The sequence below is a fragment of the Zootoca vivipara genome, chromosome 2, assembly GCF_963506605.1.
Source record: "Zootoca vivipara chromosome 2, rZooViv1.1, whole genome shotgun sequence".
Classification (NCBI taxonomy): Eukaryota; Metazoa; Chordata; class Lepidosauria; order Squamata; family Lacertidae; genus Zootoca; species Zootoca vivipara.
The window spans coordinates 18,506,790-18,529,806 of NC_083277.1; the positions used below are offsets into that span (position 1 = coordinate 18,506,790).

Below are 23,017 nucleotides of genomic sequence, written 5' to 3' on the forward strand. Positions count from 1 at the left end.
AACTCATACGCAGGTCCTGCTTGGAAGCATAGAATTGTAGAGTTGGAAGGGACGCTGAGGATCATTTAGTCCAGGCATCCCCAAACTTCGGCCCTCCAGATGTTTCCCCGACCACTGGTCCTGTTAGCTAGGGATCATGGGAGTTGTAGGCCAAAACATCTGGAGGGCCGCAGTTTGGGGGTGCCTGATCTAGTCCAACCCCCTGCAATGCAGGAATATCTCTTGTGAATGAAGAGATAGTTGTGGGGAATCTGGTCTTCTGAGATTGTGCCAAGACAATGCCCATCAGTTCCCAGCAAGCATAGCCAATGGCCAGGGATGATGGGAGGAGTAGTTCTGCAACATCAAAGGCCAAGATTTCAATTCCGTAACAATGAAATTATTATATGTTATTATTTATTAAATTTGTATACCGCCCTGTACCCGCAGGTCTCGGCAGTTCACAACATAAAAAGAAAATATGTAATAAAAACAACCCCCTCCTCAACACATTTTAAAAGGGCATTGGATTTTAAAACCTCTGCAGCAGAGATTTCCGTGTGCAACCGAGGACTGGTTTAAAACTGTTGCAGAAACAGCCCAAGGGTCGCGCAACACAAAACGCTTTTTATGATTCTTTTGCTAGCAGAAAATGCCCATTGCTTTTTGGAGCTCACCAAAAGATAATGCCAACAGGTGGCAGCCTTCCTTAGTCAAGGAGATAAAGCAGCAGGAGCAGGAAAGTTGCCTTGCCGGTGATTTACAGAGTAACCACTTTGTGGCAGAGGCTTTTAATTTAATTTTTGTTGTGGTTGTATTCTGCAACATGTTCTAGGCCAGGGTTTCCCAAATGTGGGTCTCCAGCTGGTTTTGGACTACAACTCCCACCATCCTCAGCTAGTAGGGATGATGGGAATCGTAGTCTGAAAACAGCTGGGGGACCCAAGTTTGGGAAACGCTGGTTTAGACACATCGGGACATGGGAAGCTGCCTTGTATTGAGTCAAACCAGTGTTTCTCAACCTTTTTTGGGCCAAGGCACACTTGTTCCATGAAAAAAATCACGAGGCACACCACCATTAAAAAAGTTAAAAAATTTAACTCTGTGCCTATATTGACTATATATAAGGGTAGGAACAGAGATAACAATTGTGACTGGGGATGGTAGCCTTATTGTGGAATTATTATTGGTGTTGTTGAGTTGAGAGCTATAATCTTGCAATCACACACTTATCTATATTTTCACAGAGGGAGGCAGAGGGGAAGTGAAGGCAGTGAAAGTAAGGGGAGAGGGCAAAATAAGGTAGTGGGTGGGAGGGAGAAGGAAAGTTTTTCCTGGGGAGGGAGATATTGATGGGGAAGCGGAAGGGTTCTTTTGGTTTTGGCTTTTTGTTGCTTGTTTTCCTTTTTCCTTTATCTTTGTCCTGGGGGGGTGTTGGTGTGGTGGCCGTTGGGGGGGGTCGGGGGTTTCCCTCTGGGGGGGAGAGGTTCCCTACCCTCTCACCTGGGTTGGGGGGTGGCGAGGGGCCCTCTCCTCCCTATCTTTCCCTTTTCCCTTTCTTCTCTTCCCTACTCCTCCTTGGGGGTGGTTGTTTCGGCGGCAGCAACGGCGCCAGCGGAATCGGGGCGTCCCTTGGCTCCCGGTGCCCCGGTTCTCCACGTGGCTCCCCGATGCGGTGATCCCTCACCTGGGGGGGCTCCCTCCTTTTCCTCTTCTCCTGGGGCTGGCGATGGCTGTGGCGACGAGGCAGGGCCGTCGCGTGGTGGGAGGTCCCGGGCTTCGGAGCTCTTCCAGGCCGCAGGCCGGGCGCCTTTGGGTTAGGTCCGGCGGGCTCGCTGGGGGGCTTTAGCGGCTCCCCGCTTGATCCGCCGGGCGATTCCGACGCCCACGCGGCTGCTGCGGAGTCCGCGGCCGCCACGGAGTCCGCAGCCCGGCGAGTGTTCTCGGGCCTTGAGGCCCAGGGGTCCGTTGATCCTCCGGCCACGCGCCATCTTGCCTCGCCGGAAGTCCGCCAGGCACGTGACAATGCAAATCGCCCTTCTCGTCGCCGCACGTCGCGGCACACCAGCCAGCGTCTCGCGGCACACTACCTTTCGCAGCTTTGTGAAAACGGGAATTTTGGAAGGTGCAGTTGTTGTGCCCAGGGGTGGTGGTGGTAGGTGGGGTGGAGAAAAGCACGAATCTGCACACACTCCTTCTACACTTTGAGGAAGAGGAACCTGTGTCCCTCCATGTTTTGTTGGACTGACTCCAACTCATATCAGGTCAGGGATGCTGCGAGATGTAAGACCAGCGCTCTATCGCCCTTCCTCTGCCCTGCACTCTTAAAGATCCAGGGGTGCAGTTTTTCACTTGTCGCGTCGTTCTTTCACTAGATAGCGTGGAGCAGTTTTTGCCAACGGGGCACCCTCCCAACATTTTGGGCTACAAAGCCCCACATGCGCTGGCTTTGGGGAGTTGTAGTCCAACTTGGGGACACCCGGTTGGCAAAGATTGGCGTAGAGCAGGGGTGGCCAACTTCCAAGAGACTGCAATCTACTCACAGAGTTAAAAACTGGCAGTGATCTACCCCCTTTTGGGGGTTCACATAAAAGTTGTTGAGCTTCTTTAGGGGGGAGGAAAGCGACATTGAGCTTTTTTTTAAGGAAGGAAAGCCCTGTTTTTGGTGGTTCAGGTCATTTTAGGGGTGTAGGGCAAAGATGTTGAGTTATTTTTAGGGGAGCCAAAGTTTTTAAGCTTTGGGGGGGAGCCACTAGAATCATAGAATCATAGAGTTGGAAGAGACCACAAGGGCCATCCAGTCCAACCCCCTGCCAAGCAGGAAACACCATCAAAGCATTCTTGACATATGCCTGTCAAGCCTCTGCTTAAAGACCTCCAAAGAAGGAGACTCCACCACACTCCTTGGTAGCAAATTCCACTGCCGAACAGCTCTTACTGTCACTAATCTTCTGATGATCTACCACAGATGTCCAGTGATCTACCGGTAGATCACGATCTACCTGTTGGACATGCCTGGTGTAGAGGATCAAACAGGTTTCTCATGCACAGCACAAGGTGGCCAATGTGAAGGGGGAGCTCCTCTTCATCGTTGAGGTCCCCCCCCCTCAAGGTTCTCTTCTGAGTTTTTTTCCAGTCCTGGCAAGGGCAAAACACAGATCCGGTTCTGTCGGCTGTGGGAGTTGTGGGCTGGTTAGGCAAGTCAGACTTGAACAGGGACCAGGCAAGTCTTCAGGAACCTCAACCGTCTTGTGTTGTGCTGTTGGGGCAGATGTCGGGTGTCACCCCTCCTTCTGAGAATGGGCAGGAGGCAACGAAGAGGTCTAGCTTCAGGTGACAGTCCAAGTGTTGTTGTTTTTTTGGCAGGGGGGGAGGGTGTATTCTAGTAGCAAACCTGGGAGCCTGTCAGCTTCAAAGTGTGTGTAGAAGTACAGTACAGTGGTGCCTTGCGTTACAGATGCTTCAGGTTTCAGACTCCGCTAGCCCAGAAATAGTACCTCGGGTTAAGAACTTTGGTTCAGCATGAGAACAGAAATCGTGTGGTGGTGGTATGGTGGCAACGGGAGGCCCCATTAGCTAAAGTGGTACCTCAGGTTAAGAACAGTTTCAGGTTAAGAACGGACCTCCAGGACGAATTAAGTTCGTAACCCGAGGTACCACTGTATATAAAATTTTGTAAATCAAACCTCCTTTGATAGGTCTCCTTTGAGCTTCTATCCTTAAATAATACAGGTGGCAGTTGTGCCCATAAAGAGAAAGAGAGAGAGATTATTTGTTTCTTTCTTTACTATTAATTTCCCACCCCACCCTTCCTCTCAAAGAAGCCCAGGGAAACACATAACTAAGCAGCAAAACAATATAATGAGAACTACAGCACATTCATCCCTCAAAGGATTCTGGGTACTGTCGTCTCAGAGAGTTATCATTCCCAACCACCCTTAACAACCTGCAGGGCCCAGAATTCTTTGAGTGAAAGAGCGAGCTTCGGATGTGCTTTAAAGATACAGCCAAAGTTCTCTATCAGAGTACAGTAAATAGACCATTGTAAAGACTAGACCCAAGTTAATTAACTTCAGCAGGTCTCCCCTGAGCATGACTAAAGTTAGAGGAAACCCACAATAAACAAAAACATGTAAAATACTGAGAAAATGAGAACGTCTAAAAAAGTGTGGAAACAGTCATTCACAGCTGGTAATGTCAAGGTTGCCGGGAACAGTATCTCACAGCCATGGGATGCCTGGGTGAATAGGAATGTTTTGAAATCCCCCTGAAGGTTAATCCTGAGGGGAAAAGATGGACCTCAACCCAGTTTGGGAATCCCCAAAGCATTGTGTATCGACTCCATGACCCTGCCCTTGGCTCCAGCCATGGACGATTCAACACAGTTTCTTATGAGGCAGCTGTGAAACGAAACAGCCTTCCAAAGACTCTTGCCGCTGGCTGGTTAGTGCCTGGCAGTAACTTCAAAGCTCTGGGCGCATAACCATTTCAGGCATCTTGGACACTGCTTCCAAAAATGGAGAGTCACCACTGAGAAGGCCCCGTCATGGATCAACGCTAACTGGGGCCCATGTGGGAGCTGTGGTTTGTTAAGGGTGCTATTTCCCTCCCAGAGCTACAATTCCCAGAATCCCCCATGAAGAGGGAATGGTTTTTAACCACTCTGGGAACTGCATATTACTTGACTGATATATTAAGACTTTTGAGACTTTGTTACAGTGGGACCTTGGGTTACAAACACTTCGGGTTACAGACTCCGCTAACCCAGAAATAGTACCTCGGGTTAAGAACTTTACCTCAGGATGAAAAACAGAAATCGTGTGGTAGTGGCGCGGTGGCAGCAGCGGGAGGGCCCCATTAGCTAAAGTGGTACCTCAGGTTAAGAATGGTTTCAGGTTAAGAACGGACCTCCAGAACGAATTAAGCTCGTAACCAGAGGTACCACTGTATTCTAGATCTAAGAACTTTGCCAGTGAATCTTATTTTTTAAATTATCTGAGGCAGGAGAGGACCACAGGACTGCCACGTGCAAACTGCTGCTTTTCTTGTGAGGTTTATTCTCCCCGTCTGCTCTCTCCTCCGCGCACATTCTGCACCTCGGAAAATTAACATGTTGAGATTCACGACCAGCTGTAATAAATCTACAGGGGAGGAAAAGTGCTAGGTGGCAAGGGATGGCTTATAAAATGATTTAAGCTGGGTTGGGGGCTCCATCCCATAGAATCCTTTGCACCCACTTTAATTTCCAAAATAGCTCTTTCCTCACACAATAATGCACAGCAAATGTGCTGCTGCAGGGCCTGTATAAGAAGGTGACCAGTTTATAAGGACCGGTGTTTACAGGCCAAAAGAGCCTCTGTCCTGCGAAAAGGACGGACTCTGCAGCTTGCAGTTGATGTCGCGGCTGGAAGGAGGCACTGTGGGAACCCTGAGGAAGGATTATGTGCCGGCAAATTCCTCCCCAAGCAGCCTAAAAGAGAGAATGTGGCAGCACCGGCTGGGCCACCCCTGCCTTGCCTCGCAGCAGGTGGAGCCCTGAGGTGGGGTGTGACCTGGGAATACATTCTCTCCAGGGGGCAGATTCCAGTGGCAGGGAGTGGCTACGAGCGAGCGGGCGACTGGACACACGAGAAGGCACCGCGGGACGGGCAGGAGCGAACCCGGCACTCAGCTAGCTGGAGACAGATCTCTCTTGCAGGAAAACGCCTGCCGTTCGAGATCAGGTGAGGCTTTACAAAGAACTGGCAGGGGTGGGCCTGGAAGGAACAGGGGGCTGCAGACAGATGGGCAAGAGTTTGGGGGGCTGGCAGAGGTTGTGAAAGCGGGCAAGTCCTCAAAAATGGGGCCAGCTGAGAGCAGAAGGTGCTCAATGCAGGAGCGAGAGAGGGGGAAGGTTTTTGATGTGGCTGGAAGCTGATTTCCGGGTGGCCCACAGTATGCTGAAAACTATTCCTAGCAATGCACTCAGTGGATGCCGGGTGCCTGCTTGTTTGTTTTGGGCAATGGATATATTGGCATACGATTGTGATACATCGGGTTTAAAACTGCCCCTCTGGGAAGGCGGTGGGCAACTATCCAATGCTAAGAACCTCCTCCTAAAAAACAGACAATGAATACAGTACCAACTGCACCCTTGCTTCTAGTCCCTGTGGTTCCAGGAAAACCTATGAAAGCCACTTCTGCTAATCGCTTAATATTTAGAATGGAATTGGTAGACAAGGAATGGTTGTATTGCATAGATAGGGATTTCTAACGTCTGCAATAGTCCCATCCCATAACAAGGAAATCCCACGGCGGGCATATGGGAGCTGTTTGTAGTTATCCAGCAGTGTGAGGGAAGCGCACTCAGCATATGCTCAAGGGCACTCTGTCACAGGTGTGCCTGACTTCACATCTTCAGGGATTGCATACTCAATCTGGAAATGAGTTTTGTGGTCTGTGGTGGGTTCCAAGTCCAACAAAACTCTGTATTTTGAGATCACTCCTTTGCTTGGTCGCTGCTTCGAGGCCCTGCGATCCAGGGATGTGACCCTCGTCGTGTTTTCAGGTGGTCCCTAGGACCACAATTGAAATAGCAGAGGAAGGTGCTGAAGAGCCAGAGATTTCTTTGAAGAGGCTGTGCAAAAGAAAAAGAAAGAAAGAAAGAGCAAGCTAGCCTCTTCGGCAGCACCAAAAAAGAAAAGAAAAAAAAGGCTAGCCTCTTCAGCAGCGCAAGCAGCAGCAGCCATGGAAACCTGAGAGCACTCCTGAGCTGCCTGTGTGTGTTTGTGAGCATATAGCTTTGCTTGATCAGGGCTATACAATAGAAAGACCAGTAGTGTAAATTAGGGAGCCTTTCTAGAAAGCAGGGGACCATTGGGTGGGATGGAGGTGGAGGAATGTAGTGGTACACAAAGAACAAGGCAAACAGAATAGTGCTCCTCGGTGTAATAACTCCTGGGCTCTGTTTATATGTACTGCCTTTGCTCTGCTTGCATCCCATACTCCACGTCTGAAGCCACAGGTGAGCAATAATAGAGAAATACAGGACAATCTGTACATGGGCTTCAGGTGTCTTAAGGACAGTGCCTATTACTCATTTCCCTGGCTGAAACACTGTTACCTTTTAAAGGAAGTCTCTCTAAAATTAGTTTAGGATATCTTTAGGTGCCAGGCAAAAGCATTCTTCTTCTCCCAGACCTTTGGCTAATGAAACTATGCATACATTTAAAACACATTCCCATTCCTTCTCTCACCCCATTTTTTAAAATTAAATCATCTGAAAAATCCAATTAAGAAAAATCCTGTGAAAAAATTCTGTTAAGAGTGCTGATAATTGGATGATTATGATTGTAACTTTTTATTATTGCAATTCAAATGTGAATCACCTTCTAAACCGCTGTCTCCATGCGATTTTCACGTGAGAGCTACACAACCGTAGCTGTGTGAATATTCTTTAAGGAGAGGTGTATGTATGATTGAAAGTCTATGCAGCCCAGTTTTCAGCACCCTTCCTGAAGTGTCTTGGATACGGTACGCCGAGTCCTGTGAGGAACGCTTGGAAGCGCTGCATGAGTTTAGCCTGAATGGTTGCCTTCAAATACCTGAGGGGCTGTCATGCAGAAGATGTTGTTCCACAGGTCAGAACTAGAACTAATCGGAGGAAATTGCAAGGAAGGAGGTGTTGGCTGAACCTTCTCAACAGCCCAAGCTCTTTCACGGTGCAGCACACAGCCCTCCGGAGAAGGTTGGACCTTCCTTCACTGCAATTATTTAGGAAGAGGCTGGGCAGCTATCCATAGCTACATCTTGCAATGCAATCCTGCGTTAGGAACACAACAATGTTTTTCTAAGTATACTCTGTAGCACTCCCATTCAGTTTTAAATTTTTGGTTTGTTTGATTCCTGATGGCCTCTGTCATCTTTGCTAGTTCTAAGTATTCACATAATTTAATTTGCCATTCTTCCTCTGTTGGAATTTTCTCTCCTTTCCAATTTTTGGCAATTAACATTCTTGCCGGAGGCAGCGATTTGTGTGCCATCCTGTGTTCACTGCAACCAGCGCTGTTTCCATTCTGCTGCATTCTGGCTTCTGCTGAAATATACCATACATTGATCACAACTAATGCCCTTCAATGTATTTCAATGGAAAGGAAAGGGACAAAACAATGCCGGGGACAACATGGTTATTTATGTGTAACCATCTGCGGACTAAAAAATCCCAACGATCGCAAATGCCACTCACATTCATTTTCACGAAAGCTCATACCAAGAACAAACTTAGTTGGTCTCTAAGGTGCTACTGGGCAATTTTAAATTTTTTAAAATATATATTCATTTTCGTGGTTTCCATTCCTGACCTCGGGCAAACATGAGAATTGCGGCAATTTCCAAATCCCATTTCCGATGTCCTGAGCAGTGGCGGAGGAAGCCGCTTGGGCGTCTGGAGCAGCGCGTCCAGGGGCGGGGTTGAGCCGCTCATAGGGGCTGGGCACACCGTGGGGCCTCTGGAATCTGCCCGCCTCCTCCCACTCAGCCGCCCTACAGCTGGTGGCGAGGCAGCGGGCGGACCGCTTGGGCAGCGCAGAGCCTGTGCGTGCCCGAACCACGCGTCTCTCCTGGGGCAGGCCCCACGGTGAGTGCCGCTTGGTATTTTGTCACCCTCCTCAGTGGTGACACCCAGGGCGGTTCGCACCCACTGTACCCCCCTTCCTCTGCCCCTGGTCCTGAGTCTCGAGAAATCTGGGAAGATGGTGCCCCTGGCCTCTAGGGCATATGCTAAATGCCAGCCGCACCATTTGGCAGTCTGAGGCGGCTGCCTCAGGCAGCTGACTTTGGATGTCATAAAAAGGCAGACAGCTGTTAAGTCGTTCAGTTTATTGCTGTACTTGTACTGCCAGGGAGGGGAGAGGCACTTGTGGGAATCTGCCTCTGGTGCTCCGGAATCCAGATCCATTGACCTGCCTTGAATACTAGGCACTTTGTCTTGGGTCGGGGGTGCTATTTGTTCCTCTGCTGGCCCCCAAGGTTTCTTGGACTGGCCCTGATGAATGCAAGTGTACGTACATCAGCACTAAGACCTCATTGCAATACTTAGTCCCCTGTTTCAGTCTGGGTATTTGTAGCAACTGGCAGTTACAGTGTTTATTTATTTCATGAAAGCTATATACTGCTTTGAATGTAAACCTCAGAGCGGTTTACAAAAAAGGAATAAAGCAATAAAATTATTGCCAAAAAAATTAAAACCAGAATCTAAAACATACGGAAAGTTACAAACCCCACAACAGAGCAGACGAAAACAAATTACATCCCGTACGAACTTTCTAAACATCTGGGTAAAGGTAAAGGGACCCCTGACCATTAGGTCCAGTCGTGACCGACTCTGGGGTTGCGCGCTCATCTCACATTATTGGCTGAGGGAGCCGGCGTATAGCTTCCAGGTCATGTGGCCAGCATGACAAAGCCCCTTCTGGCGAACCAGAGCAGCACACGGAAACAACGTTTGCCTTCCCGCTGGAGCGGTCCCTATTTATCTACTTGCACTTTGACGTGCCTTCAAACTGCTAGGTTGGCAGGAGCTGGGACGAGCAACGGGAGCTCACCCTGTTGCGGGGATTTGAACCGCCGACTTTCTGATCGGCAAGCCCTAGGCTCTGTGGTTTAACCCACAGCGCCACCTGCCATAGCTGCCAAGTTTTCCCTTTTCTCGCGAGGAAGCCTATTCAGCATAATGGAAAATCCCTTTAAAAAAGGGATAACTTGGCAGCTATGCCACCTGCGTCCCTAAACATCTGGGTAGCCTTGTCTAAAAAAGAATGTCTTCAGCAGGCACCCAAAAATTATAGAGGTTGGTAATATTATAGTTACTAACATTAGTAGTATTATGGGTTAGGATTCCCTACCAATTACTGCAAGCCATTTACTGCAATATCTTTTATTCTGTATATTGCCTTTCACACACGATAACAAAGTGGTGTGCGGAAAGAAAAAATACAAGAGACCCACAAAATCCAGAATAAAACAACTTCCGCCAACTTGGGTGTGGGGAATCTTTTTCCGCCCAAGGGCCACATTTCCTTTGAGGTGACACTCTGGGGTCCGCATGCTGGTGGTGGGTGGAGCTAAAGTTAAAAATGGGTGGAGTAACTAATGTAATTTTTACCTTTGTACAGTGTGTGTATATAAGCTAGCCTGGGGTGCTATGGGAGAGGTAGTACCTCTCCTGCTCCTGGGGTAGTTTGTTCCACCTGGCACTCAGCTCTCACCTGCTGCGCCTAGAAGCTGACAGTGGCCACACCCCAGGAAATGGCTTCAACTGGCCGGACAAAGCAGGTGAGGGAAGCCAATGGGTCTCAAACCCTCAGTGAGTTAGGGATTTCCCTTGCCTGCAAAGACAGGCTCTGGTGGATTGAGCAGATGAGACCAACAGTGGGTCCGATGGTCAAGAAGGCAGTTTCTGCATGTGCTGTAGAGGGACGTGAGGGGCAAGTGGGGCCTGCCAACCTGGGAAGGTAGCCCATCTAGGAGATGGAAAACTCTGATCCTAAACCTCCACTGCATTGAGGGCCATATTGGGGAGAAGAAAAGGCTAAGGAGTAAACCCTGCTACACAAATCTGGAGTAGAGGTTCCTGGGACGGTTGGATAGCTCCTTGTATGCCTCCTTCCGGCAACTCCTGCAACCCAGCTGGTGCCAAACACATTGCTCTGCTTTCTTTTGGACCCCATCAATGAGACTGAGAGGGGAGTCTTGTCATCTGGGCAGTGGTTCTGCAGGAATGGTGCCAACTACAGAAAAGGCCAGCCCTCTCCTTGCCACTAGAATAAGCCTCGGCAGGTTGAGGCACGACCAGGAGAGCGTCGTCATCCTTTGAGGTTAGGGCAATTCTTTCTGGCTGTCAGTGGCTACCAGAAACAACTTTGTTTTGTTTTATTTACAAAGCTGCTTGTATGTCGCCATTCCACTGGTGTTGCTTGGGAATTTGAAGAAACCGAAAAATTCGGTGACATTTTGAACTCTCCGGTTAAAACCAGTGCAGGTTCAAAAGGTTCCATTGGGCATCTTGCTTCAAAAAAGGATGCCTGGCTGAATCCAAACATAGAGGACAACCTGCGCCTTGATCTCAGGAGCCATCGTGCAGATTTGGGTTACGATCTCTTAAGAGGTGCCCAAATACGTAGAAAAGGCAGAAACGGCTTTTCGAAATCTCTAGTAGAAGTGTGATTGTGGAGCAAGTGAAGGTGTGCAGAAGAGGCAGGTTGTGCATGTGTAGGTAGGTGTGCTCCTTTTTGTGAGTGTACCTGTTTGTTTTAAAAGCATCTCCTTCATCCTGCTCTTCAGCCAAAGCAGGCTGCTCAAGCTGTTTGCAAGTAACAGAAACAAGGCAGTCCCTGCCCTGAGGCAGGCAATCTTAAAAACACAACACAAAAGGGGAAATGATTTCAAGGCGGGGAAAGAACAACAGCCGGCTGGGAGTTTAGGTGCAGTAACAGCCAGCTGGGATGGAAAAATCCCAAGGAGAAGCAGACAGGCGCTGCTGGTCTTTCAGCAGTGCAGAAGGAGAGGCCTGCCAATCCCTTTCTCTCTCTCCTGAAGCCTGATGGATTGGAGTAGGTCTAGTTATTACACATACATTTGACCCTATTTTTACCTGTGAAAAGCTGTTGAACATTAACCTCAAAATCCACATGTCATTGTGCCACAGACTAAGGCCACCTTCACACCAAACATTTGAAAACTATGATGCCACTTTAAACAGTCAAGAATTATGGGAGCTGTTATTCATTAAGGGTGATGAGTGTTGTTAGGAAACCCTGTCTATTCCCCCTACAGAGCTACAATTCCTCAAGCGGTTTCAAAATCGATCTTCACAGGGAATGCTAGGAAATCATAGCTCTGTGAGCTGGATGCAAACGCTGCAAAAGCTGCCACAGGTTTGGAGGGGGTTCCAAATTTTGGGGTTCGTAGTTAATTTTACTGGTGATATGGATTTCCCAGCAACCTCCAGCACCATAAACAAACTACATATACAGAACATACAACCACGAACCTGAGAAGAGCTGGATCAAGCCAGGGGCCCATCTAGCCCAGCTTCCTGTTCTTACAGTAGCCGACTAGATCCCCCTGGGTAACCCCCCAAGCAGGACCCGAGATCAAGAGCCCTCTCCCCTCCTGCAATTTCCAGCAACTGGTATTCAGCAGCATTTCTGCCCCCAACCATGAAAGCAAAGCATAGCTGTGAGGTCTAAAAGCCATGGATTGACTGATTCTCCAGGAGATAAATACAATATTCATGTTATGCACTCTTTCCCCATCTGAATGGATTTTGGTACACATTCTTTGGTTGGAGAACTGTATCGAAACATTTGCTGTTAAAAAGTGTCACCTGTTGTTCTGGAAAGTCGAAATCTGATAAATTTGGCTTCAAAAACAAACTGATTTTCGCTGCCACCCGGGGTTGCGAGGCTCAAATGAGATGAAGGCGGAAAACGAGCGACATAATTTCAATATTTCTTAGTGTGAGGTTTGAGATTCTCGTGATGTGGATCTTCCGGACCCCCAAGTAGAGGGCAGCGAGCGTATGTGCATGAATTGGGGACGACGACATTTTTTAAAAAGAGAAACCAGCAGCCCCTTCTGTGGTGCCTTTAACAGTAGCTTTCCATCGCTGCCTTTAGCAGGTGATAACGCTTATCTCCTTTCTGTGAAAAGCTTTTCTTACCAATCTGAGCAGAGCAGGGTCCTGTTAAAGCCACAAAAGTTTTTCCCTCCTTCCTGCTCAAATTGGCAGCACTAGAGAGTTGCCAGAGGTTCGTTTGTTCATGAAATTATTCCGGATTTTGAAAGGAAGAGTTTATTACAGGAGAATAAGGATCTCGAAGGCAGAGTAGATGTTCCGTCTTTCAAAACACAACAGCTCCTAAAGTTGATGGTAAGCTGAAATAGGATGGGGTGTGCTTAGTGGAACTGATAGGGGGGAGGGCAATTGGATGGCCAGGTGTCCTGGCTGCACCTTTAACAGTGGGGCAAAACAAGGAATTTCCGCAGGGTGTCACTTATTGTGTAACCTGCAGCTGCTGGACTTCCCTTGTTCTGTTGTTTAGTCGTTTAGTCGTGTCCGACTCTTTGTGACCCTATGGACCAGAGCATGCCAGGCACTCCTGTCTTGCACTGCCTCCCGCAGTTTAGTCAGACTCATGTTCGTAGCTTCGAGAACACTGCCCAACCATCTCGTCCTCAGTCGTCCCCTTCTCCTAGTGCCCTCAATCTTTCCCAACATCAGGGTGTTTTCCAAGGATTCTTCTCTTCTCATGAGGTGGCCAAAGTATTGGAGCCTCAGCTTCCCGATCTGTCCTTCCAGATCACTGAGGGCTGATTTCCTTCAGAATGGATAGGTTTGATCTTCTTGCAGTCCATGGGACTCTCAAGAGTCCTCCAGCACCATAATTCAAAAGCATCAATTCTTCGGCGATCAGCCTTCTTTATGGTCCAGCTCTCACTTCCATACATCACTACTGGGAAAACCATAGCTTTGACTATACGGACCTTTGTCAGCAAGGTGATGTCTCTGCTTTTTAAGATGCTGTCTAGGTTTGTCATTGCTTTCCCCCCAAGAAGCAGGCGTATTTTAATTTCGTGACTGCTGTCACTATCTGCAGTGATCAAGGAGCCCAAGAAAGTAAAATCTCTCACTGCCTCCATTTCTTCCCCTTCTATTTGCCAGGAGGTGATGGGACCAGTGGCCATGATCTTGGTTTTTTTGATGTTGAGCTTCAGACCATATTTTGCGCTCTCCCTTGTTCTACCTCACTCTTAAAGTTGCAGCCAGGACACCTGTCCTCTTTCGCACCTGATCTGCTACCCCAGTCATGACTAAGTTCAGCATGCTACCTTGAGATGAAACATTTCCAGGAACTTCACAGGAAATGGAGAAGGGGATTTCACGGGGTGGGGAGGGGGTGACGCTTTGCAGAAAGCGAAAAGCCTTTGCAATCCTTGTTTTTAGCATGTTTCTCAATCCCACAGGACTCTGTGCCCCTTCTAAACCTGTGCGCGTGTATGTCTGTGGTAAAATGTATAAGATCAAGCTTGCCAAACGAGTTCCTTTGTCCCAGGTAATGGCTTTGGCTGGGATCCCGCTTAGATTAACAAACCTTCCCCCAACCCTAGGGAGGATGCTGCTTGCTTCCTAGTGAAAGCAGTGTTCGGCGGGTCCAACATTTCTTCCAACAGAACAGGAACCTGTGGCTCCCCCGGTGTTTTGGACTACAACTCCCATCATCCCTGACCGTTAGCTGTGCTGGTTGGGGCTGATGGGAGCAGGAGTCCAACACCCGGAGGGCTGCAGGCTCCCTCCCCAGAGCTTTGCTGGAATGTGAGGAGAAACGTCTACATCAGGGGTCAGCAAACGTTATCAGCAGGGGGCCGGTCCATGGTTCCTCCGACCTTGTGGGGGGCCGGGCTATATTTTTTTGGGAAAAGAATGAATTCCTATGGCCCACAACTAACCCAGAGGTGCATTTTAAATAAAAGCAGACATTCTACTCATGTAAAAACACCAGGCAGGCTCCACAAATAACCCAGAGATGCATTTTAAATGAAAGGACACATTACTCATGTAAAAACACGCTGATTCGCCCGCAGGCCAGATTTAGAAGGCGACTGGGCCAGATTTAGAAGGCGATTGAGCCGGATCCGGCCCTTGGGCCTTAGTTTGCCTACCCTTGATCTACATAGTTAATGACCCAAGTTGGGAAACGCTTATGAAGCCTGCCTCAGATGAGGCCTAGTCCTTTGGGACTGGCAGAGAGGAATGGCAAACCAAGCTGATGGACTATGCCGAAATGGCAAAACTGACCGGAACACTCAGAAACCAAGAGGACAAAAACTTTATAAAAGAATGGGGGAAATTCATAAGTTATTTAGGAGACCACAGGTGGAAACACTGGCAGGATTTTGATTTCACTTGTAGTCTAACAAATACCATGGACAATATGGACTGATATAAAAGTTAAGAGAATGGAAGAATATGCAGTTGTAAATGTTAAAAATGGGACCCCATGGAGGGGGGGGGGAGTCATGAGATTTGGAGGAATCTCTGTAAAGGTAAAGGGACCCCTGACCATTAGGTCCAGTTGTGACTGACTCTGGGGTTACAGTGCTCATCTCGCTTTACTGGCCAAGGGAACCAGCGTACAGCTTCTGGGTCATGTGGCCAGCATTACAAAGCCGCTTCTGGCGAACCAGAGTAGCACACGGAAACGCCGTTTACCTTCCCACTGTAGCGGTACCTATTTATCTACTTGCACTTTGACGTGCTTTCGAACTGCTAGGTTGGCAGGAGCTGGGACCTCACCCCGTTGTGAGGATTTGAACCGCCGACCTTCTGATTGGCAAGCCCTAGGCTCAGTGGTTTAACCCACAGCGCCACCTGCGTCCCATGGAGGGGGCAGTCGTGAGATTTGGAGGAATCTCTGTACATGGATTTATATATGGATTTTTATAACTTTGTATTTGTAAAAACAAATAAAAATGATTTCAAAAAGAAAAAGAGAAGGCTATGGTTTGGGATTGAGATGCCTTGTTTATAGGATGGGATGGGATGAGGGGGGTCATGGTAGTGCCGGCAGTGAATACCTTTATATAGGGCCAGTGAAATGCACTTTGATTATTATAGCAAAGAGGGCAGGCTATGGTAACTGATCTACGCCAGCACAGTGGCGCCTGTGGAGTGGGCTTGAGGAAGAACCAGCTGCTCTCAAAACTCAGTTCTGATAATATTTCTACAAGTGACTGGATATTTTTGAGGGGCAGCAAGATCATAATCTTGCTTCTGAATAACAGTTGCTAGAAACCGCAGGAGAGGGAAGGTGATCTCACACTCGGATCCTGCTTGTGGGCTTCTCAAAGGTATCTGGTTGGTTGCTATGAGAAAACAGGAAGCTGGGCTAGACATGCCACTGGCTTGATCCTGCAGGCTCGTCCTCCTCCTCCTCCCTTCTCACATACTGCATCTGTGCTTGGTTTTCCAGCTGCACAGTCATGGACAGGAAGTGCTCAGAAGGTCATAACCACGGGCCAAAATATTAGCGGTCATCCTCTCCCATCTCTGGAAGAAGTATACAATTCCTATTGCCTTAAAAAAGCAAATAATATTTTTAGAAGATTAATCTCATCCTGGATATAGTCTTTTTGCACCATTGCCTTCGGGCAAGAGATACAGAACAATTAAATCAAGAACGAATAAATTAAAAAACAGCTTCTGTCCAAGAGCTATAACCATCTTAAATGCTGTAACTAAATAATATGATCTTGGGGAGTTGTGATGGGTGTGTATATGTGTGTGTGTGTGTGTGTGTGTGTGTGTGTGGCTGTAATTGTGTTTTTGTTTTTGTTTTTTTATGGGATGGAATTCAATTTCGTTGTACTATGTACAATGACAATAAAGTATCTATCTATCTTTCTCCTCTCTTTCATATTCATCGTGACTTCTGATCAGAACCCTGTGTGTTGACAGATGGTATGCATGTTGGCTGTCTTGATTGTGGAAGTGGCAGAAGAGGATGAGAGCCACTTTTTGCACATTCAGTCACATATTCTGCAAGTGTCCTCGCGGGAGTATGGCAGCGACTTTGGGCGTCGTGATCTTGCATGATTTTGTGCCAAGATCTTGCCCCCTCCCTGCAAAAAGTGCTTTTTTTCAGGGCCGCAATCTTGTGCAGCGCTCTAAAACTCATGTTTTGGGGCACTGTGCTCTCGTGCAAGAGCAAAATACAAAGCATGTATTTTGGGCTCTGTGATCTTGGTTGGCCAGGAAGATGCAAGTCCCGGTTTGGGGACTGAACATGTTGGAGGGTATGCAGTCACACAATGTGGGGTGTCTGAATAGTGGCAATGAAAGCTCTCTTTATACATTACACAGGAAGTTGCCTTATAGATGGTTAGGCCATTGGTCTCTCTATCCCAGTGCTTCCAACACCAGTGTTTGGAAATATCTGTGGCCCTCCAGATGTTTCTGGACTGCAACTCCTGGCCAGGGAGGATGGGAGTTGTAGTCTGAGAAGCCTGAGAAGCCAACCCTGGTCTGCACTGACCAGCTGAGACGCTGCCGGATTTCACACAGGGTTTTGTCTCTTGGCCCAACCTGGAGATGCCATTGGGGACTGAACCTGGGATCTTCTGCATGCAAAGCAGATGTTCTACCCCTCAGCTATGGCTGAATTGCCTCTGGGAGGAGGCATCACGGTTACCAAGGGGCTGCATGTCCAGCCCAATTCTCAAGGTCACCTGCTTCTTCCCAGCTGTAGAGGTGCCTTGCACAATTGGAAGCCTGAACTTAGGGGGCTGGAAATTGTAGGGGGAGCCTGCATGAACAGAGAAGGTTCTTTGCTTCAGATGTTATCCCTTAGCATCCGAAGGCATGGTGCAACCTCGGGAGCTGGACTGAAACAGCAGGCCCTTTGTATCAGTGTTGCTCCTCCGTACGAGTAGCACATAAACGACGGCTGCAGGGGTGGCACAAATCGGGTGTTCTCAGACTATTGTTCTCAATTCCTGCATTGTCATTGGTTGAACTGGATGACCCTCAGGGTCCCTTCCAGCTCCACAATTCTATGATTCTACTAACGCTGGCAAGCATAAAATACAGTGGAACCTCGGGTTGTGAACGTGACCCGTGCGGGAGGCACGTTTTCGACCCACAGCGTTTTCAACCCGTAGCGCGTGTCTGCGCACACGTGTGACGCGATTTGGCGCTTCTATGTATGCGCAAAGCACAATTTAGCACTTCTGCGCATGCGTGAGCGCCAAAACCCAGAAGTAACCCATTCCGGGACTTCCGGGTTCAGTGCGTCTGTAACCCGAAAATGAGCACCCGCAGAAATTGCAACCCGAGGTATGTCTGTATGTCAGACATGATTCTAGATTCAGGTAGGTAGCCGTGTTGGTCTGATGCTGTTGAAATAAATAATAAATAAGAAAATTAAAAAATTGTCCAGTAGCTCCTTAGAGGCCAACTAAGCTGGTTCTGGGTATAAGCTTTTGTGTGCATGCAGACAATTTGGACAATTTGTAATTTATTTCTAATATGTCAGACAGAATGTCTGGGACCGTTTACACACTTTTATCTGCACCCACTGGGCTCCCACCACTGGTTTGGGAAGAGGCGTACCCATGAACATTAGACACAACCCATATCTGTCCTGTCGTTCTTCACAAAATGCTGTGCTTTGATGCACCCCCACAAACACAACCCCAGCGTTAATCCCAACTAAGAACGAGAATCGCTTAGCTGCGTTTTGAGCCCTGTGCTGACTTTTAATGTGGTTTGCCTGGTCCGTCCCCCCCGTCTGGACACCCTATCATGGTAGCTCCAGACACAGTGGTGCACCTCCCTTTTAATCTACCTCGGTGGTTCCTGTGCCAGTGTGGTTGTGCGGCCCCTTATCACCGGGGGTAAATATTTGGCCTCTCTCTCTCTCCTTTCTAGAAATGTCAACACGGGCACAACCCAAGTCTCTGGGGCGGCTGAGTGGAGATGCTGCCTGCTGAAACAGAACCGGAGGCCTCGGCCTCTGGGCGCAGCGTGGCGGTCAGTGAGGCCATGGACCAGCCTGACGTCAGCTTCCAGCCTGAGGCCTCAGCCCAGCAGCCGGCCTGCAAGGAGGAAGCGCCCAGCGCCGAGCCCAGCGCCCTCGACTGCGTTATCTGCTTCACCCCTTACGACCGGCTCTTCCGGCTGCCCAAGGAGCTGAGCTGCGGCCACGTCTTCTGCCTCGAGTGCCTGGCGCGCATCAACGTCTCTTCCGAGGATGTCAACGCCCTCACCTGCCCCGTCTGCCGGGCCCCCACGGCCTTCCCCTCCCGCAAGGGGTTGCCGGGCCTCCCCACCCGCAGCAACCTCCTGGAGCAACTATCTTCCATGCCCGCTGTCCCCCCGGGCTCCGTGCGCTTTGACCGTCGCCGGGGGCTGCTCTACCTGCCGGGTAGGGGCCGAGGCGGCGCCCCAGCCGGGCCCAAGCCCGGGACTTCCGTCAACACTGTCAGCCTGAGTGTCGACGTTGGCAGGCCTGCGCCGCCAGGAGCCAGCCGCAACCTGGCCCTCTCAGGCTGGCCGTTCTACGTGGCCCTGGCGGTCGCCCTCCTGGTTACCATTGGCTTAATTACCTGTGGCATTTACATATTTTTGATGCCGTCCATGTACACTACTTCCATGGGAGGCCCGCACTATAGTAACCAGAGTCATGGGCCAGTGCGGAACTGGACCTCCAGCCCAGCACCTGGCTCTGTACCCCAAGGCTAAAGAGGGGCGAAGGAGAAAGGGCCCCCTTGCCCTCTTCCAGTTGCCATTTGTAGCGGCTGCACCACTTGTAGCCTCCGATTGCACAGAGGCTGCTTGCCTTACTCAGAAGCAGGATACTGGGGGAATTGCCACGTGTCCAAGACTGGCTGAAGCTGTGAAGGCAATTGCACTTTACCAGTTGAAGTACTGCTTGAATGACCGGAAGAATTCCCACCGCAGCCGCCTGGGGCCACGTTGCCTCAATATGGCATAGCATACCTTAAGTTACCGTCTACCATCTCTTCGCTGCACTCAGAAGCAGGGCAGTACAGAGAGAACAAATCCACCTTCTCAATGCAAAATGAATAAATGTGTGAATAGGACTATTGGGTTGGTCCAATGAAATATACTCGGAGTCGAGAGTGAATTTCATGCTCTTTATTCAGCTCTTACCGGTAGTCATCAACATAGCTGCCAAGTTATCCCTTTTTTAAAGGGATTTTCCCTTATGCTGAATAGGCTTCCTCGCGAGAAAAGGGAAAACTTGGCAGCTATGGTCATCAAGGAGAAGAAGAGAAGAAGAATGCCCTTTCCCCAAAACCATCTGCTTATATACATTATTTACACAATGGGCTTTGCGTGATTGGCTACTTCAGGGCTACACCTGTGGGCCAAGCAGTTTGTGGATTGACTTCTGCCAGCCGCCTGATTGGCTGCTCCTGCAGGCCAATCAGGTTGCGGATTCACTTCTGCCAGCCACCTGATTGGCTGCTCCTGCAGGCCAATCAGGTTGCGGATTCACTTCCACCTGGAGTTGGATTGGGTGGCTCCTGCGGACCAATCAGACTGATTCTGGATCCTATTGTTCTATGATTCAGCTCAGTACATAACACCCAAGAAGGCGATGGCAGAACCCTGAGGTGATAAGACTTGCGTATGATTTCTGGAGGAAGGGGATAAGGGGTTGCCTTTTTGGAACGCTCTCCTGCATAAAAAACATACAAACCTGTGCCATAGGAAAACTAGTTCAGCAGCAATTGGGTGAAGACAGAACCTTCTCCTCCTTGATGTGCTTGATTTTTTAATTTGGGACAAAGGAAAGCAAATGAAGATGGGGTCCATAGGGGCACAAAATCCATTTTACCATCTCCGTGTGTAGAGTTTGCAGCATAGGCTCTAGATCTTTGGTGGGCGTGAGGGTGGGGATGTTAACTTGGCCAGGGGGGCTCTCCCTCCTCAGCCTCACCTCTGTGTTGCTGCCCATTCACTCACCCCGTCCCGGTCTCCATCACTGCCTGGGAGGAGAGGGCAAAGGGATTGGTGATGGCTGCTTCTCCTTGGGCCAGTCCCTGTTCACTTGCTTGGTGAGGGGGTCCCCAGGGCTTTGGGAATCAGCAGTGGTGGGGTCCTACCGTAGCTAGGGATCTGGGGCCCCAGCAGATGCTCAGCAATGCTGACTCCTTGTACCAGCGCAATGCGAGTACAGCTCCTAAGGGATGACCATTTCTCCAACTTAATTAACATGCACAAGGATGAGGACTTGAGAGCCTAAGTGTGCACGCTTGCAACTTCATGTTGGAGGAATGGACAGGCTCTCTTGTCTCTTACATTCGCAACCGCTAGCAAGACAGCCTGCTTGCTTTCTGTGTCTTGAATAGCTGCATGGCCAGCAAAAATTCAAATTGCATAGCCTCTCTCATTAGAGAGATGTGGTAACAGGTTGGTGGTGGAGGCTTCACCTGTTAAATTTCTACCTGACACACAGGAGCCCTGCTGGAGGGGGGCAGCCCAGCACAGGAGGAAGGATAATCCAGTTTGTATTTGGGATTTCTGTCTCCATCATGTCATAACTTGCTATTGGATTTAAGAGGGCAACATGGTTACAGGAGAGGCCGCCTTGGCTTGTTTTGGTGCCTTTTTAAGATACAGAAATAACCTGGTAAAGCACAGAAATGAACATGGTTGGCTGCCAGTTTCCTGAAGATCAGATTCCTGTCAATGTCACGCCAGTGGGGGTGCCATTCAAGAGTTGGCAACTAGATTTTGCACCCACTCAAATTTAGTGCGCCAGCAAATTGTTTTCCATTTTATATTTCATGTCTTGCTTGTCTGCTTTGGGCAGCTGGGCAAGAGCCAACATGACTTCCTCCCTAAGTGATGCTGCTGGTCCAAAAACTCGGATATTCCTCGAAGACATAACCATATATTTTTTTTTTAAATGAAATCTACTACCAGCACAGGCCCACAGGTTTCCAAAGAACGCCTTGGAAGATTTGTTGTGGATGGGTGATATACTTATTTTTCTCTTCTTATGGCTTCCCATGAGCTGATCAAACTGATCTCCATTAACTAGAAACCTTGGGACAGATGCTGGAAGCTTCATTAATGGACACTTCCCATTGTTTCCCCACGGGGACTGATTGAAGGGACTCCCCAAATAATTTGTCTCCCCCCTCCCTCCTTTGTCCCCCCCAATTAAAAATTGTTTTCCAGAACAGTATTCCATTTTTTTTAAAGTTTAAACACCCTGTGATTTCACAAATGGAATATATCATAGGCCAAAGTAAACACGCAGGGATAGGATCATAGAGAAGAGGGCAGGACGTGGAAAAAATGCTAAGGCATGCGGGATCTAGCTTTTTCCTCTGCTGGAAGGGCCACCACACATAACCAGGTATAAAATACAGTGGTACCTCGCTAGACGAATTTAATTCGTTCCACGGGTCTTTTCTTATAACGAAAAATTCGTCTAGCATAGGAATGCATTGAATTTTTTTGAATTTTTTTTTGCCCATAGGAACGCATTAATTGGATTTCAATGCATTCCTATGGGAAACCGCGATTCGCTAGACGAATTTTTCATAAAATGAATTCGTCTAGCGAGGCAACCTCCACTCGAAAAATCCTTTCGTTAAGCGGAAATTTCATTAAGCAGGGCATTCGTTAAGCGAGGCACCACTGTAGTGGCACATGGGCCAAAGCTAATTGCCTACCTCAGCTCCTGAAGCTCACACTGGGACAACCTGTATATGCAGGTACAAAACTACAGGTGTGTTACTACAGATTCTAACAACACACTTTAGGGCAGGGCAAACCTCCTTTGTTATTGCTGGTCTTATGACAACTGGGAAACCCTTCCTGATCTACTGCAAATCAATGATCTACCAGTAGATCCCCCACTGTACTTTCTTTTCTACCTGGTGTAGAGTTAGAGCAAGACTAGTCTAATGATAAGTTGGGTGGCCAGATTCTTACAAGCTGAATGACGAACATATCGACAGATGCAAAGTACAGAATACAGTAAAGGTAAAGGACCCCTGGATGGTTAAGTGCAGTCAAAGGTGACTATGGGGTACAGCAATAATCTCGCTTCAGGCCAAAGGAGCCAGCATTTGTCCGCAGACAGCTTTCAGGGTCAGCATGACTCAACCGCTTGTGGCGCAATAGAACACCATGACGGAAACCAGAGTGCATGGAAACACTGTTTACCTTCCTGTCACAGCGGTACCTAATTATCTACTTGCACTGGTGTGCTTTCAAACTGCTAGGTTGGCAGAAGCTGGGAGCTACCTTGTAGCGTGGATTTGAACCGCCAACCTTCCGATTGGCAAGCCCAAGAGGCTCAGTGGTTTAGACCACATCCACGCAATACAGTTAAGGCAGTTCCCAGGATTCTTTGGGGGAAGCCATACCTGTTACAAGTGGTATAAGAGTCATGGTTTCCCCCCAGAGAATCCTGGGACTTGTAGTTTTCTGAGCGAGCCGGCCACTTGGAGCCTT

General features: G+C 48.7%; 1 protein-coding gene across 1 annotated transcript; it reads left to right on the forward strand.

Moving 5' to 3' along the window:
- The first annotated feature begins 5,458 nt into the window (after window positions 1-5,458).
- Window positions 5,459-21,639, forward strand: RNF225 (ring finger protein 225). The gene is made up of 2 exons (XM_060271232.1): window positions 5,459-5,702; window positions 18,446-21,639. Exon 2 carries the CDS (start codon window positions 18,494-18,496, stop codon window positions 19,256-19,258), a length of 765 nt encoding a protein of 254 aa, XP_060127215.1. The 5' UTR covers window positions 5,459-5,702; window positions 18,446-18,493; the 3' UTR covers window positions 19,259-21,639.
- The last annotated feature ends 1,378 nt before the right edge of the window (window positions 21,640-23,017 follow it).

Bases quoted from the DNA above. Each gene is read 5' to 3' on its own strand.
- RNF225 (XM_060271232.1), top strand. From the start codon at position 18,494: ATGCTGCCTGCTGAAACAGAACCGGAGGCCTCGGCCTCTGGGCGCAGC.